The 18,661-nt window shown below is 51.5% G+C and overlaps 2 protein-coding genes across 4 annotated transcripts in view; one reads left to right on the forward strand and one right to left on the reverse strand.

The window, feature by feature from the left end:
- The window catches only part of SYN3 (synapsin III), a 422,306-nt gene that overhangs the window by 209,614 nt on the left and 194,031 nt on the right, over positions 1-18,661 (reverse strand). The gene's annotated exons all lie outside the window — the stretch shown is intronic.
- TIMP3 (TIMP metallopeptidase inhibitor 3) overlaps positions 7,090-18,661 on the forward strand; it is a 53,192-nt gene continuing 41,620 nt past the window's right edge. The window contains exons 1-2 of one of the 2 annotated variants that reach the window (XM_079142106.1): positions 7,090-7,131; positions 7,168-7,518. In XM_079142106.1, the coding sequence (XP_078998232.1) occupies positions 7,398-7,518 (121 nt within the window). In that variant the 5' untranslated portion in view covers positions 7,090-7,131; positions 7,168-7,397. The other variant, XM_079142105.1, reaches the window with a different exon arrangement.

Here is an 18,661-nt window from a genome sequence, read left to right on the forward strand (position 1 = left end):
AGAGGGGCTTTGGCCAGTGGGCCTTGTCAAGCCCTTGGCACAGACTCTGCTCTCATCAAAGGAAAATTCCAAAGAATCTCAGCCTAAGCCCGTTCTTATGGTGACCTCAATCCCTGCGTCTGACTCCACACCCACCAGAGGCGTCTTCAGATAAGGAACTAGCCTCTCATGCACCTCTGTGACACTCACAGAACAATGGGGGTCACCTGGCAGCAGGGCCTGGTCCCGTGAGACTACCTCGTGGAAAACAAGGACCATGGGCTGGTGGTCAGTTTGCTGGTCTCTTCTGAATCTGTGTCCCTGAGGCTGCTCCACTCTGGGCTCAAGAAACTGGATTCCAGAGCTTCTGTTTTGGTGAATTTTCAAGGTGACACCTGCTTTGCCCCCTTTCCTGCCTTTCAATGGTTACTTTATTCTTTTCATAGTAGTGAGCACCTACTATGCGTGGGTTCTGAACAAGGCCTCGGAGAAGCACCCAGGTGTCTGTGCTGCCTGGAGGAGAATCAGACTATCCGTCATAAGGGACAAGAAGGGTGTGGGAGGTGCCCCAGTAGAAGGCTGGGGAAGCCACTGTGGGTGGGCAGAGGGGCAGGGGGGTTCGGTTCTGCGGGGGCAGGAAGAGGGCCAGGAGATGAGGCCTGCATGAGTGGGGGACTCCAGCCGAGTCCTCACGGATGAACGTGTGATTCCTGGCAGATGAGGTGCAGGCTGGGGCACGTGACAGGTGAGAGATGGGGTAGGGCAGCCTGGGTTTAGACAGAGGAGGGAGGACAGGGCCCACTCCTGGCTAACCACAGGGGTAGCAGCCACAGGGTGTTATGCATCAACGGCACCGCCTCCAGCTGCGGTCGGTGACACCTCTGTGAGAGCCAGATCCCAGAAGACCTTGCCCGTCTTTGGAGTGTTAAGACTTTGTTCAGAAGGCCATGGAGAACGAGGGCATCATTTTAAGCAAAGGACGACATGATTTCAGAATTACATTTAAAAAGATTTATAGGCGTGGCAGTGCAGAAGCTGAATGTGATAGGGACAGACTGCAGGCGGGCAGGATGACCAATTACATGACTGCTGACAGTGTCGGGTCGGGAATGGACAGGGACCTGGCCCAGGGGAGAATCAGTAAAAACAGAGAGAGGGATGGTTAGAAGAGGTGTACGCTGGATCTATTGGACTTGGGAACAATGGTGTCATAGGAGGGATGGGTCACCCTGGAAGGGAACGAGGGGAGAAGACAGGGGGCTGTGGACAACTGGCGTCTGAGGAAGCCACGGACCTGCAGGTGGGAGGGTCCAGGAGGACAGGAGATCGGGGGGTGGGGGCTGCCTCTTCAATGTCCCTTCCTGTGCACACGGCACAGGGGTAGGTGGAGGCCTGGGGAGTCCATGAGATGAATCAGGCAAGTATGGAGGCTAAAGGGAAAGTACAGAGAGCCAGGGACAGAGAATCCCAAACATTTAGCATCAGGAATCGCCTGGAGAACCCACCAAGAAGATCGAGAAGGTATAGTTGGAGAGGTGAACCCAGAGAGCGAGGAGTGTCAGCCACCAAGTTTAAGGATGTGACCAAAGGTGTCAGATGCTCTGCAGACCGTCCCCACAGCACAGAACAAGACGGTTTCAGTTCCAGCAGGTTCTGCTGAAAGCAGGTCAGGTGCCTTTGCAGAAATGAAATCTCCAGCCCAGTCTGACAGGAGCCGACTGCACGCCTATCGCCGTCCTACCCAAGCCCCAGGATTACCCGGCGGAGACCAAGACCATCACGCTCCTCTGCGTGAAGCTGAGCATGCAACCTTCAAAGGAACCACAAAGGAGCTACTCATTTTTAAAGGAAAAACACATGAACTCCACGGGCATAAGGAACACATTAAAAAGGGGTTGAGCCGGAGACTTCAATTTTTTTTTTTAAATTATTTTTTTTCTTCCACTTCATATTATCCTTTACAGAAACGATCTGCTGCCTGAGCACATGATCACTAAAAAAGAAAAGGAAAGGAAAGAAAAATAAAAAAGGAAGAGCTGGGATATTTAACCACACTTCCCATTTTCCACCATCCAGACAACATAAGACACAAAATGTCTCACACACATGTGTTTTCTGGCTTAAAATTCCTGGGAGCAGCTCCCTGTGGAAAGAAATATGAAAACCCCAGCATGCACGTGAAAGCAGCCAGAGACTCGTGGAGGGGTCTTCACTTCCCTGGCGGGGCTCGGGGAGAGCTGGGGCAAGAGACACCCTGTAATTTTACTGCCAGGAAATTGGCTCCAGATGGAAGCAAGGGAAGGTGTTGACCCCCTACTGGTGCCAGTCACAGAGAGATCCCCAAGTACTGACCATCCTAGGTTCACAATTGCCCAGAGCTGGGCCGCAGCCCCACGGAGGGTCTGGCCAGGGCTCAGGGGGATGGGTGGACCAGCTGGCTGTTGCTTGGGAAAGGCTATTTTGAATATAATGACTTTCACATGGGCTGTGGGTTGGGGAAGGCACTGTGACTAGGGTCTGAAGGGGAAAGGGAGGGAGCCGAGGGGCGCTTCCCGAGGAGGCAACTGAAATGGCCCGTGTCTTGTCAGCACCTTCTCCAGGTCAGACTCCAGAGCCCACTCTGTTCTGGAAGAGTGGACTGTGGCATCCTCTGCGGTGTTCCCAGACCACCCCCGCGGACCCCAAACGAGTGATTCACAAATATGTGGCTTCCCAAGGAAGCGCCTACCCCTTGGATGGACATGTGGCCAGCACAGGGGTGGAGGAGCTCGGCAGCTGCAGACCCCGACGGGGTGTCGACCGGGAGCTGTGTGACCACTGCAGACGGGAGGGGTCGGATTCACCCACTCGGAGGCACCCGCACCCACACACTACCTGGAATGGTGCCTGTCTTCTCAGGGAGGCCGCAGGCAGAGACTGGGTGTTCTCTGGCTTACAGTGCCCCCTAGCACTGGCCAGAGGGATAAGGCTCAGGGGAGCCCTCGGGAGCTACCACCTGCCTGTCTATCAGCTGCAGTACTGGACCTATTCCCCCGTACTTAAATAAACACTTTGTTACAAACAGTCGATCTCTGTCCTCAAGGGGCCTACAGTCCAGGAGGGGAACAGACAGGTGAGAAATCATATTAGAGTCAGCCAAGTAAAAGAAGGTACCACGAGGACACGGGAGGGTGTCAAAGGGGGCTTTAGGAGGAGTGACGTCTAAGCTAAGATCTGAAGGATGTGCAAGAGTCCTGTGAGCTTTGGAGTACAAAAGGACTTGTTTCTGACATTTTAATGCTTAGAGTCCAAGAGGCAGACAAACAGATGAACAACTACTATAGGCTCCATTAACCACGAGAGACGCAGTCTCTCATCTGCCTTTTCTATCACTCTCTCCACTGAGATTCTTTGGTTTCAGCCTTGAGTCTGGAGGAGAGAGTGGGACGGGAGCCCATCAGTGCTGATTGAGGGACAGCTGGATGTCCTTCAGTCTCAGGTACATTTGCTCTGGGTCGAACTTGCTTAAATGCAAGATCTGTCTTTTCTTCAGAAACATTCGCCATGTCCTTGAGAATTCCCCATGGGAGAGAAGCCTTTTTGAGCCAAGGGTCATCTTGGAGACCATTAACTTACACCTTTGGTTGGATAAACATGGAAACTGAGGCCCAGACAGGTACCAGGCCTTGTCCAAGGGGCAGGTGCATGACTATTCAACAGCAGAGTTCACAACAGATCTCAGGTCTTGATTTCTTTTTCACCCTTTTGTCCCCCAGAAAAGTGTTCATGCATCTCTTCTCAGAGATTCCTCGGAACGTTTTCACAAGGCATTATATAGTAATTTAGAAAAGGAAAAGGCATATGCCCCAGAGATAAACCCCTTAATATGCTTGCCTTGAGCGGCTCACAGGGTTCTTTCACTAGGAGAGTCTACTATTATAATATAGAGAAGTGTTTAAGAAGTGTGGGTAGAAGTTCTCCACGAACTGGGAACTCTTCAAAGAGACTTTGAAACAGATTTGCCTACCGGTCAGAAAAGCAAATCCCGGATCTGCGTATGACTGGCGTTTTCCAGGTCAGAGTGCAAGCATTAGGTCACATGCTCTAGGTAGGAGGACCGAGGCCCACGGATGTGGTGGAGAGAGCCAGATAAGGAAGCGGTGGCTGCAACACACTCTTGGTTCTGCCAATAGCTGACTGTGAGTCTCTGGGCAAGCTCCTTCACCTGTCTGAACCTTAGTTACTTTTCTTATGTATAAAGTGAGGAGGGGTATTCTCTGCGGTTCTTTTCATGTCCAAGAAAACACCTCCTATAGAATCCAAAATCCTGAAATTTGACAGATAAGGGGTGTACAGCCTCGCAAGTTTGAGGACAGGCCAGATGGATATTAAAACTTCTTCAGTTCATCCCAGATTTATAAATCTATCATTTTTCTTAGCTGTCAAAAGAAATCAGGAGACCTGGTGTCTCCACTCCTACCATTAGTTCCAGGTTCACTCCATCTGGTTTGTGCAGTGGACTTGAAAAAGCGATTCTTACATATTATTAAACCCAGGGACACCATGACACCCCGCTGGCTGGCGGCCATGCCTGCCTGATGGGGGGGCTACCAGGATTCAGAGTTCACTCTTTCTCAGGGTGAGGACCGAGCTGACTTCCCAGGGGTGGGAAGAAAGACCCACTCAGCTTAGGTAGATGGTGGCATCTGAAAAGCTCTTAAAGTCTCTGAACTCCAAAAAAGGCCATTTGGGCTAGATTAGGAAAGAAAGTGACCGGTAAAAACCCCAAAGGCAATCTCGTTACTTTCAGCTGGAGAAATAATCAGATCATGTTTGCACTTTTGTAATTATGAAGCTGCCAGAATCCCAGGTTTCGGATGGATTCTATGAGGAGTCTATTGCGTGGTGTAGGGCAGAAGTTATCTCCCTGATACTCAGGTGCTGGGCCAGGCTTTCCCTTGGTGAAAACGTTGGCACTTTGAACATAACCAAAGGTGAAAAGAAAGGGAAGAGAGGACCTCTATCATGTAAGATGCTTATCCAAAGTGGATTTGGTCCGGAAAGTCTTATAAAACCTTCCACATGATGGGCACCATGAGCGTTTAAGCGAATCTCTTTAAATCCCACTAAATATGTCCTCATTCAACCTGGTTCCTCAGAGTGGCCCCAGGGTGCCCGTTGCTCAGGACTCAGATGGCTGCTGGTCACACACTGAAGTCTCCTGAGACCTTATTTTGTTCTCAGAGGGCTGAAAAAAATCATATGCGGAAATGCCTCAGTCCTCTAAGTATTTCTAGTGTGGTGGGGGAAATAATTCAACAATACCCCCCTGAGACAAGGAACCTAGTGCTGGAAAGGGTCCTGTGGGTAAGGCTGTAGTTAAGAGTTAAGAAGGGAAGTCTTAAAAGCTGGCTAGAGGAACAAGACAGAAAGATGTGGAAACCGTTTCCCTGCCCTCTGGCCAAAATGTTTGAAGGTAGAAAAGGGAGTTTACAAAAATGTTCTTGGAAATACCATCTCCCACAGAAATTTCCTCTTCCGCCACTCAGACATCCTTTCTTTGAGGGGCAAACCAAAGGGTTTCTCTTAAAGAGAAACTTGCAGTTCTCCCAGACTTTATTACTTCCAAACTTGCGGCATTTCTAGAGCCCCAATGGACAAGTCTTCTAAACAGGACGAAGAGGGAGAGAGACGAATGCAGAGGAAGGTGGAAAGCCCTAGATGCAAAAGGGCATTGGCACAGCTAGATCGAACTTCCCCAGGTGGAGGGCATAAATGTCTTAAGATAAGGACCATCAGTGGAAACGGGTGAGCTGAGCTCCTGGCTGGCTGCCAAGTCATCCCACCTTTGTGGGCTGGTGTCTGTGTCCAGAAAGTGCAAATGATGCTGTGCTTGCTTTCCTGTGTGCAAGGACTCTTGTGAGATATACTGGGGTGACTGTAGAACCCCGCTTTAAAAATACATAGCAGAATCAAGAAGTAATAAGAAGAGTTCCAATTATATTTGTTATTTGCAAGTACACAGTACAGCTTGTCATCTCAGATCCTGGATAATCCTCTAGGATCTGGTTTACTCCAGTTTTGGGTGTTTCGCCTTCCTTACTGAAGGGTGGAGACCAGTCTGCCACTTCCTCCTGCCCTTTCTCCTTTCTGCTCCTCAAACCCGCTCAGGGCTTTTGCACTTGCTGTTCTCCCTGCCTGGTGGCCTCTCCTGCTAGCTGCCACAAGCCTGATCCTTCCTGCTCACTTCTCAGCCAGGCTGGCTCCAGAGTCCTTCTTTTACTCTCCCATGGAATGCAGCACCTTTCCAGTCACTTCTAACCCACGACACTGCTTTGGTTTCTTCAAAGCACGAAAGAGTCATAGAAAATGACCCCATGGGCACTCATGGACTTCCACGGCTGCCTGGGCTTTTGCCTTTCTGACTCCGGCATCCAGAACGGTGTTTGTTGAATGAATTCACAACTCCATTTGCTGTGAGGGATCTCAGATAAACAGTAATCTATCACAGCCAGCTTCCGATGGCAGAGGACTTCCTCATCTCCAGGAAAGTGAGAGAGACGTGGGGAAAATGGTTAGGGGGAAAGAGACAGAGGAAGCGAGAAAGACAGACGCACACAGGGAGACCATGTCATCTGTCTGGGTCTTTCTCCTCCGTCCCTGCTCTTTCCAGAGAAGGTGGAGAGGAAGCATTTCTTCCTAGACTTTCCACCAGGTCCGGTCAAGGTCTCCAGGGCGGAGGCCACCTCTGCTCCGCCAAAGGGGTCGTACTGGGGTGGGTGGGTGGTAGTTGGCTCTAGTTTGGGTCGGAGGCGCTCCGAGGGAGGCGTGGGCGTGGGGAGAGGGTGTAGCTAGAGGGGGCACGGGGGCGCCGTTCGGGGGCCAGGCGGCCGGCGCGGGTCCCGGGCGCGCCCCAGCCCACCCACTCGCGTGCCCAAGGCCGCATTATTCCCTATAAGGATCTGAACGGTCCGGGGCGGCCCCGCCCCGCCGCCCCGCGCCCCCGGCCCCGCCCCCTTTTTGGAGGGCCGATGAGGTAATGCGGCGCTGCCATTGGTCGGAGGGGGCGGGCCCGAGCGCCCGCGGCGAGGGGGGGTCCCGGCGGCCGCGCTATATCCCTCGGCAGCCCCGGCGGCGGCGGCGCGAGCAGCGGGCGTGCAAGGTCCTCCTCCTGCTCCTGCTCCTGCTCCGGCTCCGGCTCCGGCTCCGGCTCCGGCTCCGGCTGCGGCTCGGCTCCTTCGCCCAAGACCTCCCGCTGGCCAGCAGAGTCAAGCGCCTCGCCACACCCCGGCCTGTCCCGCTGGGCACTCCAAGGGCAGCGCAAAGTTGCCCCCCACGGCCGGGCGGGCGAGCTCGGGCCGCAGCAGCCCCGCCGGCGGCGCGCAAGGCAACTTTGGAGAGGCGAGCAGCAGTCCCAGCAGCGGACGGCAGCAGTGGCGATGACTCCCTGGCTTGGGCTCGTGGTGCTCCTGGGCAGCTGGAGCCTGGGGGAGTGGGGCGCCGAGGCGTGCACATGCTCGCCCAGCCACCCCCAGGACGCTTTCTGCAACTCCGACATCGGTAAGAGCTCGTGGGGTTCCCACCGAGCCCCACGCTGCAGCCGGAGGCTCAGTTTCCTCGGGCGGGGGCTCTGGCGTAGCAGAGAGGGGAGATGCCCAGCAGAGGAAGTCCCCGGTGGCCGGCCGAGTGAACCCCGGGCAGCCCTTGCTCTTTTCGGGCCGGAGAGATCCCTGCTGACTCTTTTTGACACCTGGAAAATTTCTCCATTCACTCCTGAAGGAGGCAGAGCTGGGGGAGGAGGGTGGGAGAGGGTTCCTAAAACTTGCAGTGCTAACTGAAGTGCCGCGATGTGAGGCTGAGTACTTTTTAAAAGAAGTTGCTAGCCATGTGCACGGAGAGTTGCAGGAGAAACTTGGAAGTTTTCTGAGTTTGCATCATCTGCGCCCTTGAAGTTCATTCTTTTCCTGGAGACCCAACCCAGACTAAGGCTTTCCAAGCAAGTGCTAAGGGAGCTTCTTGCATTGCCAAGTTTGGGTGGATTTAAGGGGAAAAATGAGGAGAAAACAGGGATGGGCCCTCCCCTTGGAACTGTGTTTGAGAGTGCTGATAGCAAGCAGGAGCTGGCTCTAAGGGATCACTTATCACATACCCGTGAAAAGTCACAGGAAGCTTTTCTCCCCCTTGAGTGTGTGTGGGGAGGGGGTATGATGAGCAGTGGAAAATAAGTTTGTCACCCAAAGAACAAAGATGCCAGGGGTCCCATCATGGCTGTGACATTTCTAAACTGGACCTTGTGTCTTGATGAGAGAGACAGGGACTGGGTCAGAAGCAGTTTTTATGGAGAGTTGTCCTGCGAGAACTTGTTTGGGGCTGTTGGTCACACCGGTTTGGAGAGCCAGAGGTGGAGTGGCAGCTGGAAAACATCGCTTCCGTCCATCCTCCAGCTCATAAAGCATGCGGGCCAGCGTTCCCGCTCCGAGCGTGTGTGTGTGTGTGTGTGTGTGTGTGTGTGTACGCTGGGCGGTGGGTAGAACATGGTCTAGCCGCGCTCTGCTTGTGTCGATTCAGAGGTGAAGAATGGAGTGTGTGTGTTTTAAGTACAGTCATAAAGGGGAAGAGATTTTCCACTGAGTCTTGGGTGAGGGACTCCACAAGCGTGCTGTGGTGTAGCCTGGTGGGGGAGGCGGCTGAGTTGGGGAGGGGCGCCCCTGGTGGGCCAGGCCAGGTCTGGGAGAAGGCCGGGGTGGTGACCAGAAGGTTGGACCAGTTGGCAGCTGAGGCTGTTTGGGTGACCCCGGGGTAGAGGTTTCCCGGGGACCCACAGGCAGGCACGCCCTTCCCTCTCCCTGGAGGACCCTGGCTGGCCCCGGGCTTTGTGGATTGTTTGGAAAGATTCTCTGGACTGCCTTAGGCCTGGGAAGGTTTTCTCCCTCCTCCCTGAGTGCCCCCACTCCAATTCTACTTGGCCTGGTGACATTCTGCCTGATCTGCTGCCCAGTCTTGGGTTTGCTCAGCAGGGAGCACACTGGGCCCAGGAGCTAGCAGGTGGGATAGGTGTGCAGACCATGGCCCAAGTCCCTTTCTGCCTCAGAATGGGTGGGGGTGCTCAGTTGGGTGTTCTGGTGTGTGTAGGGTGTGGGGGACTTTGTCTCTTCCACTTGTCCTTTGCTTTGAGGTTCCTACCCTGGAAGTTTACCAGAGAGAAGTGGAAACAGGAGCCAGTAGGTCCTGCTTCCAGTGGGGGCCCTCCTGGACCTGTCGACTGCTTAAATTTCCACTTCGGCTTCCCGCTGTGGGTCTGGGCTGATGCAGACAGTGTTTCTTGTCATTTCTCTGGATTTATTCAAGAAATAGCTCCTTCCTCCTCCTTTATTAAACTTCCCAGAGAAAAGCTGAGTTACCAAGAAGTGCCCCCAAACCAGAACATTGAAGTAGCCGAAATAAAAAAGAAATGAAAAATCTTGGATGCTCTGGCGCTGATCCAAGCTCCCGCTGCCTGGGTTTGGTGCACTGCACTAGAGGCGGGATGAGATAATGCTTTTAAAAATGGGAGGTGTGGGTGTGGGCTTGCTTGTTGACCTCCTGCTGCCTCCAGAGCACCCTGCCGCTGTCCAGTAGGTGGCTCCCGACCTACCCTGCTCACTGCCTTGCTGGGTGGAAGTTCTGAGTTCCGTCCCTGAAGGAAAGGAGCGTGGGAGCTGGCTCTTGCCTTGACCCCTGCAACCTCACTAATTGATGCTACAGCCCACCGAGGCGCTCAAGTTAGCCTTCCACCGTCCTCTTCCAGAATCTTCTGGGTTGTTTTCTGTTCCTGGCTGGGTGCCATGTTGCCAGGGAAGGGCACGCATGCCTGGCTTGGCCCTCTCTACTGCCCCCGCCCCGGCCTTCCCTCTCCCGTCTCCGAATCCACAGGTGTCCCTTTTTCCTTTCTTCCCCAAGCCCAGGAGACTGGTGCAGCCTTCTGGGTGAGCAGGAGTTAAAAGGTGTTTCTATGGCAACTCCAGGCCCTGCACCCTATCGAAGTGTTTAGGAGAAGAATAAACTACATGCTGGCTTATAAAACACACTGTGGGGCAAAGAAAGGAACTTGGCACCAGCCAGGATGTCTGTGGCCCCTCCCCACCAGTCACTGCCCCTGAAACTCTTGACAAAACCTTGACTCTGAAGGGGCCGGGGAGGGGGCTGGGAATGGAGGCGGCAGCCTTGGCTGGGCAGATCCTGCTCTGGCAGCTCCGTCCAGCTCAGGAAGGGTGGGCAGTGCCAAGAGCTTTCTGGAAGTCGGAGTGTGTGTGTGTGTGGTTTCTGCAGAGGTGGGGGGGGCTGCAGAAAGAGAATTTAGCTTCGGAAGCCCCCACCCTTCTCTCTGCCCCTTCTGCAAGGAGCAGAGATGGACAGTCGCCCATCTGCCTCTGAGCTGGTGGGAAATCGAGAGTGGGGCTCGGCTTGGGACTCAGCTGCCCGCTCTGGAGGATGGCCCTGCATGTCTTCCAACTCTTTTGACAGGCACGTTGCCAGCGGATTCCTTCAGAATCAGATCTGAGGTTGCAGTTTTAGCAAAGAAGCCATGTTGGAAGGACAGGTCCGTTGCCTCTCACTCTAATACTCGATCCTGCCTCGATGCTGGGCTTCCTGACAGAAGGATCAGACTTTGGAGAGGAGCCAGGCACTTGGTGGGAGTAGGGAAGCCCAGACTATCAACATCTTGGGAATTACGGGAATAGGCTGCTATTGGTCCAGAGAAAGGAAGGACCCTTGTAGAGGCTCTTCCACCCACCTGGCAATCTTAAGAATATAGAATGTGCCCATTTTTCAGGTGGAAAATACTGAGGCCAAGAGGGGTTATGCTTGCCCAAGGCCACCCAGCTATTAAATGGTAAGGCTGAAATTCATTCTTAGGATGCCAGTCTTCAAAAACTTCACCCTTCCTTGACCCTTGGTACTGCCAGGCAGGTAGGTGATAGCCCTGAAGATGGAGACGGAATGGACAGTGACATTTGAGGAGTGCGTTCCTCCTGGATTTGGGGAGTTTTCCTAAAAAGTTTGAAGGCAGCCAAAAAGGCCAAAGGTTTTAATTCAACATCATGTTTAGGGAAGGAAAATTTCTTATACTTTTATGATAGAAAAACAACAGGGAAATTTCTAATGTTCTGTGGCTGTTAGAACTGGAAAAGACCCTTAAAACTATCAAGCTGAAGTAGAAGAGACTTGTTGGGTTGGTCTTTGAGATCTGGGAGGGTAAGGCTAATAGAGGACATCTGGGGCTTCAGAGATGCCCCCTGCATGGCAGGTCCAGCCAGGGCTCTGCAGCCCAGCCCTGGGATGGAGCAGGAAAACCAGTGAGGAGGTCAGGAGACCAGGTCCGGCTGATGAAGGTACCTCTCTGACAGTTCTGTGTCCCTTTCCCAGTCCCTGGATAGATAAGGCTAGAAAGTGGCCACGCAAGTGGCTTGGAGGGAGAGAGTTTTGTTTGATTTGCCGAACAGCAGGAACCATTCAGCTCCACTGCTGAACGGCACATTCCAACAGGTTCATTAATTAAAAACAAAAACAACAACACAATTCTCCATTGCGTTGGGCTTTTACCATTCCAGCCAGTGTGGACAAGGAGGCCCCTTCTTCTTTGTCATAGTCAACTCCTGGGTGGCCTTGGGAGGCAGTGTGGGGTGGTGGAAAGGCCACAGGGGAGGGCAGAGCCGGGCTCAGATCCTTGCTCTGGGGCTTGTTGGCTATGTGTGCTCAGGCATGTTGGACATCATTAAGCTTCTCATTGATAAAAGGCGCTCATAATTTGTACTGCCTCAGACATTTTTTTTTTAAAAATCTACACTTTCAAAGTTTCAAGGATTACATGAATGTGTCCAGGTATGTATGATCCATCCATCCTGCTGCATGCACCTGCCTCCCTCCCTGCCTACCTATAATCAGAGAAAGGTAGTTCTTTTGGATCACTGCTTCTAATTCTAGTCTCTTTTCCAAATCTTTTCCTGCCCAGGTATGTCCTTCAAAAATCTATAGTAGGTTACTTGCCTTAGAAACATAAATAGTAGAGCACTATAAATAATGGAGTGCCACACATAGTATTTTGCTTATTTTCTTTCAACTATATGTATCCAATGTCTTTCTCAATTATTATACATACAGGTCTACTTTGTTCTTTTTATGTTCAGCATGCATAGGGTTATAATTTTTAAAAACCTCATGAGCATGCGAACCGGGCACCATTCTGAATAATTAATATGCATCAATTCATTTAATTCTCTCAACAGCCCTATGAGGCAGGTGTGCTGTTGTCATTTCCACTTTATGGTTGACGAAACTGTGACTTAGAAAAATGTGATGGCTTGTTCAAGGTTATACAGCTATTAAGTAGCAGCCTGTATTTCAACATGTGTAGCCTGGCTCTAAGATGTGTCTAACTGCTATACTCTATGCTACATTATACTATATTGTATCATGTACCACATTATATATAGTAATATATTGCTATGTCATTTTAATAAGACAGCATCCCTATAGGTGTACCTTAACTTATTTAGCCAGTTCCCTATGGATGGATATCAGTATTTTAAAGAGTTCTCATCTTTATAAGGATGTTGGACTCAGTAGTCATGGGATAACCCTCTTGTTCATGTGACCAAACATTTCTCGATGAAAAGTAGGCATTGGAATTTTTGGACATAAGATATGTGCATTTCACGTGTCAGTAGTTCCTAATGATTGCTCTCCAGAGTGACCGTGGACTTAGTTCTTTTCTGATGTACAACATCAAGGGGTGGAGGGATGATTACAGCCCTGTGCTTGAGAAACTTCCAGCATTCTCTCAAATGGGAAAACAATTTAGAATTTTATTGACTTTCTGAGGTTTTGTCTCTTTTTGCCTACCCGTTTGTCTCTTTGAAAGGGATCAAAATTAGGGCCATTTAGATCAAGTTTGTGGGACCATTTTTATGGGGGAGAGAAGCGCTTATGTGCCAGGAAAGCCCGGCCTTGACTGGGTGCCATCTTGGAGCAATTCCATTGGAAATGGTTTTAGTTTTTCTTTCAAAATAAGCAGTGGGCCTTTTCTTTCATGAGGTTGTCTGACCTTGGGTTTTAAATGAACTAGGATTCTTAAGTCTGTGTGCAAACACACTTGCACAAGGTTTTGCTTTCGGACTCAGAGATGCCCCCTGGTCGGGTGGGTGCCGGCAGCAAGAGGACCCATCCCTTTGTCCCCCTGCCCCTCTCGTCGATGCATCTGGGTGGTGCATGCTGGGAGAGCTGGGAGAGATGTGAGGTTGATGGGCAGCTGAGACCAAGGCAGGGTGGGCCTCAGTCAAGAACGACTCTGGGGTCTTGTCATCGCGGGAGCTGGAAGGGCTGGTTTGACAGACCGTTCCACCGTCCTGATTAAGACTCTTCATGGACTCTTGGGATGAAGTGTCTGAAGGTGGCTCGATGGGCCAGTGTGGGTCTGCACCTGGATCTTTCTCATCATCTCATCGCAGGCCCCTCCCGCCCCAGCGTTCCGCTCTGGTCCATGCTGCGACCTTGTTTTGTACACCCACATCGGCTTCTCATTCTCCAGGTCTCCTTCGGTTCCATTTTCCTGCCCGCTCCCTTCTTTGGTGCACAACAGCCTAACCTTGCTCCAGTTTTAAATCTACCTCAAAGCACCATCTCTAGTGAAAGCCCAGTTCTCCGAGGCAGCATGGGACATTCCCAGGGGGCATCGTTCCTGGGCGAGCACCGTGCAGAGGGATGCGTCTAACTCCTCTGAGAGGGAGGCACCTGCTTTGCCATCTGTGTCACTGGATGAGTCCAGTCCCACCTTCTGGTGGACGTAGCAATCCAGCACCCTCCCAGAGAAAAAATGAAGGCGTCTAAATGCCACCCCAGCAGGAAACACCAAGGACAATCATTACTTTCCATCGAGGTCCACTTATGATGCTGCAGGCACTGTATTTAACTCTGCACTTGCCTGTCAATCATCCCATGGGCTGGGGCTTGCCCATCCCGGCCACCTGAGGGACAGTCTGGAGTTAGAGAAGTAACACCCCTTGCCCAAGATCTCACCATTAAGAAACAGACAGTCAAGCTGGGTGCCGCGATGTAATCCCTGCGGCTCGGGAGGCTGAGGCAGGAGGATCGTGAGTTCAAAGCCAACCTCAGCAACAGGAAGGCCCTAAGCAACTCAGTGAGACCCTGTCTCTAAATACAACATTGAGCTGAGGATGTGGCTCAGTGATTGAGTACCCCTGAGTTCAGTCCCTGGTACCAAAAAGGAGTCAAGGCAGAACCTACATTTGATGTCTATTTCCAGAGCCTGTGTTTTAAGTCACCTTTTCCTTGCTGTGACCTGAAGACCTGACAAGAATGACTCAAAGGAGTAAAAGTTTATTTTGGATCATGCTTTTAGAGGTTCACTCCATGGCCAGCCAACCCCACAGCTCTGGGCCTGGGGTGAGGCAGAACATCATGGTGGAAAGCTATGGTGGAGGGAAGCAGCTCAGGACATGGCAGACAGGAAGCAGAGAGAGTTCTGCTCACCAGGGACGAAATAGAAACCCGAGACATATCCCCAGTGACCTGCTTCTTTTAGCCACACCCTACCTGCCTACAGTTACCCCTGAGTTAATCCATATCAGTGAATTAATCCAGGGATTAAGTTAAAGCTTATATAATCTGATTTTACTTCTGAACATTCTTGCATTGTCTTTGTGGGAGTGGGAGACACCTCATCTCTCACTCCTATCTCATGGCCATATTCTGATTCAGTCGCTCCTGTAGACCCATGGCAAGACCTCCATAGCCTCTGCTCTTTTGGCGACCTCCTGCCTGGTCTTTGCCCCCCCCCCCCCCACACACACACACTGTTAACCTGTGAGTTTATTCCATCGCCAGCCTCTTCAGGGCCTGCTGCCCCTGCTGCCCCCATCCTTAGAAAACCAGGCCTTGCACCTTATTTCTGATTCCTCACCCAGCGCCCTTCCCCCACATTGCTGGTTCCCAGTCTTCTCAACACCAAAGAGCATTTTCCAAAATTAACTTTCCCTTCAGTGCATTCTGTGTTTGGAGGAATTGTCCATCGCAGTTTCGTGTGTGGAGTGTTGATTATTTTTCCATTAAAAACCAAGTTAAGGTGGAAAACCACTGATAGTGGACAAGTCATTTTTTTCAGACATAATCTGTTAACACATTAATTAATTGCAGCCCAGGGCAAGGACACTTGGTGTTTTCTGAAGCCTGGGAAACTTCCTCATAGGTTACTGGTGACTGGTTTATGATTTGGGACTGAAATGCTAAAATGGTTCGTGGACCCATTTGGGAATCCCTGCCCTCTGTCCCCTCTCCAGGATGATTCTTTACTTTCATGCCAGTTTACTGTCCTCCTGTGGGTAGGTCCCATGCATTTACCATCCTTGCTGCCTCTGCATGTCACCCCGAGTGCTGCATGCAGGCCTGGCAGAGGAAGCAGGTAGCTGATGTCCTGGCTGATGTGGAGACCCTCCCAGAGGAGGCGACTTGAGTCAGGGTGCATTTTCCCGTGTTCGTCTCTGACAGGCCCGAGTAGACAAAGCATTGATTCTAGCTAGAGGGACTCACTAAGGAGCGCTTGACAGAGGCCGGGAGTTTCCCAGCTGTAGTGGGACTAAGAGATCTTTCTACTCAATTGCTAAAACAAGAAGTGTTGGGGCTGCCGGGGAGGCTGGGAGAACCTTTCCGGGCCTGTTTAGAAGCCACCTGCAGGTCTGGAATGGCGAGGGTCCATGCTGCCCAGTGCTGCCCAGCACCCAGGTCTGATCCATGTCCTGGTTGAACTTATCACCTGGCGTGGCATTCACAGCTCAGAGACTAGAGACCCCCAGGGCTCCCAGGCCTTGACCACATGGCTTTCTGTGGAGGTGGACAAGGGAAGGGAAACTATGTCATTTGGCCTCAGAGAGGCCAAGGTGAGGTTCAGCCAGCAGGAAAAACAGAGTCTTGGGAGCGGGTCCTAGGGTGCAGGGTTGAGGGGAGTCCTGAACAGAGCCAGCCTTTGGAACCAGAGTCCTTAATACTACAGGGCAGGTGTCCACTCTCGCCACCCAGGCACAGGACAGCCCAGCAGCCTGCAAGGAAGGGCGATTTCATTCGGAAATCTCAGGGCCCCTGAGGTCCCCTGTTGGGGAGGGGAGGCAAGCCTCTCAGCCAGCCAGGATCCGACTTCAGAAGACGTCGTTGCAGGACTGGAGGTGTTTGGCTAAAGTGTTGTGTGTCATTGGTTAGGAAGGGTCCCAGAATTTATCATCATGAGGAGACACAGTCTCCTAGATTTGGAAACACACTGGCTCTTGTGACCTCAGCTCTGGCAAGACCTTCGGCCTCTGTTAGCACATCTGTAAGATGGAGGCATTGGTAGGATGTGCCAGGGCGCGTTAGTGATTCTATGAAGTAATTCACAGAAAGTGTTTAGCACAGAACCTGGGCCTGCTAAAGGCCCAGGGAGCATTCGTTTCTGGTAGTGTTGTTATACTCCGTGACAGAGACAATATTCTCTTTTTTTTGTTTTTTAGCTGAGGAAAATGGGACTCTAGGGGTGATGGATGTTTCCCAGGGTCACATGTAGAGAGCTGAGTTTCAAAATCACAGTTGTTTGATGCCCCCACCCCCCGTCCAGTGTGCTGTGCTTTGTTACCCTGCGTCCTGCAGGACAGAGGACCAGTGACGTTCCTACCCAGTTTCACGACTCTCCACATCTGAGTCTCAAGTCCCCTGGATCTCGTTTGATGATCACAACAACCCAGTGAGCAGGCAGGAAGGTGGGAGGGAGTCACTGGTCTCACTCAATGGTAGTCACCTCCAAGAACTGGTGTGGAGTGGTAGCTTAGCCACACAGCCCACCCACGGGATTGGGATTGGAACCCGAGTCTCGTGAGGCCAAGTTCAATACTCTTCAAGGGTCTGGTGCTGCCCCTCCCTCTGTAGACTGCTGTAGCTCACTCGCCTCTGATAGGCAGGTCGGAGAGTCTGGGATAACCAAAGGGAAGGTCCTGAAAATGGGTCAGTGATACCAACCTTGGTCGGCACCCTGTCCCTGCCCAGTGCCTTATGTAGCTGGGTGTGTGTGTGTGTGTCGGGGGGGCTGTAGGGGAGATGGCCTCTAGTCTGGAGACCTGAAGTCTACTTCAAGTCCATCCCTGACTCTGGAATCCACTTGGCGATGTCAGCCTCCCTGGGTTCACACGTGTTTTGCCCAATGCTCATTTTGCCTCAAGTGTTTCTGGCTCTAGGTTCCCTTGGAAAGGGGCGGCTAGTCCAGCTAAACACTTGGCGCCTAAATCTGTCTGTGACACCCTTTGGGAGGTAACTTCATTAGAAATGTGTTCTGTTAAGATCAAAGCCAGGATCTCTGCGGTTGTAAAAGTGGATGAAGCTCTGACCGAACACTCTCTCTCATGAGCTGAGACACTTCATCGGATAATATATGCGGCCACCAAACTTCCTGTTGGAGCAGAGATGATTTACCAAAGAGAAAGCAACCTCACAGACTCAGTTGATGGCCAGAAATAAGAATCAAGGTCACTTCAGAGTCTGTCATTGACTGCTGGAGGGCATGGCAAAAATGGAGACTCATTGACCCCATGATGGAAGTTGATGGGCTGGAGATGGGCTTGAGCCCCCACACCCACCCAAACAAGGCTGCCTTGCCAGTCTGCCGCGCTGTCCCGGCTCCAGAGCCTCTGGTTATTGGCTCTGTTACACGTTTTCTGTAACTGAGAAAACCTCTCGTCTGGAAGACCAGCTCAGAGGAAGACCTTTAATTAAGACGCGCGTGGTGTTCTGGAACCCTGGCTCTCTGAAGGAGGAGGGGGTCTGGAAGAGCCAGGTCAAACCTGTGTCCCACTGAGCAATCATAGCACATGCCATCTTGAGTGACAGGGCAGAACCCCCATCCCAAGATTCCTCATGGCAAAGCCATCAGAAGGACTGAGATTTGTGAGCATCCTAATATCCAGAAGGTTCTCTGGGATATAGTGCTGAGCAAATGGGTGCAGTGGAAAAAACCTATACCTGCAGTGGACAGGTGGATGTGGGCTCCAGTTCTTTCTTTGACTGATTCTCTTTTGGCCTGGATTTGCTCACTATCATCCAGGCCAGGTCACAAACCCCAATGCCTATGGGGACTGGCCACAGAAGAGGGATATTTGCATATTAAACCTATTGGAATATTATTCATGTGTACTGTGTGTGTGTGTGTGTGTGTGTGTGTGTGTGTGTGTATGGTTAGTAAACATATGCTTCTATAAATATATATTTATATAGTTTCCCAATATCTTTTGGGGTGATAAATGGGTATGAAAATTCCTTCTTTATTGTAAGATTAAACAATAAAAATGGTGGGCATATGTGGTGGTGCAGAGCACCTCACCTTTGGCCATGGGGTCAGGGAGGCAATAGAGAGTGGTAGTGATCGTGGTGAATTGGAGAATCCATCTGACCAACCCCAGTCTATGGGGATATGGGTCCCCATTTTGCCAGATTTCTAATCTCTTAGGATAAGCTAGCAATCCAAATATTTTAGTGTGAAATCTTATAGTTTGTGTGTGTGTGTGTGTGTGTGTGTGTGTGCGCGCGCGCACCAAACAGAACATGTCCTTGGGCCAGATTCAGCCATAGGGGGTCACTGGTTTTGTGACCTTGAGTCCAGCTGATCTTATGAATTTCCTTTGGGTTCTTGACT

Source organism: Sciurus vulgaris, assembly GCF_902686455.1.
Source record: "Sciurus vulgaris genome assembly, chromosome: 5".
Classification (NCBI taxonomy): Eukaryota; Metazoa; Chordata; class Mammalia; order Rodentia; family Sciuridae; genus Sciurus; species Sciurus vulgaris.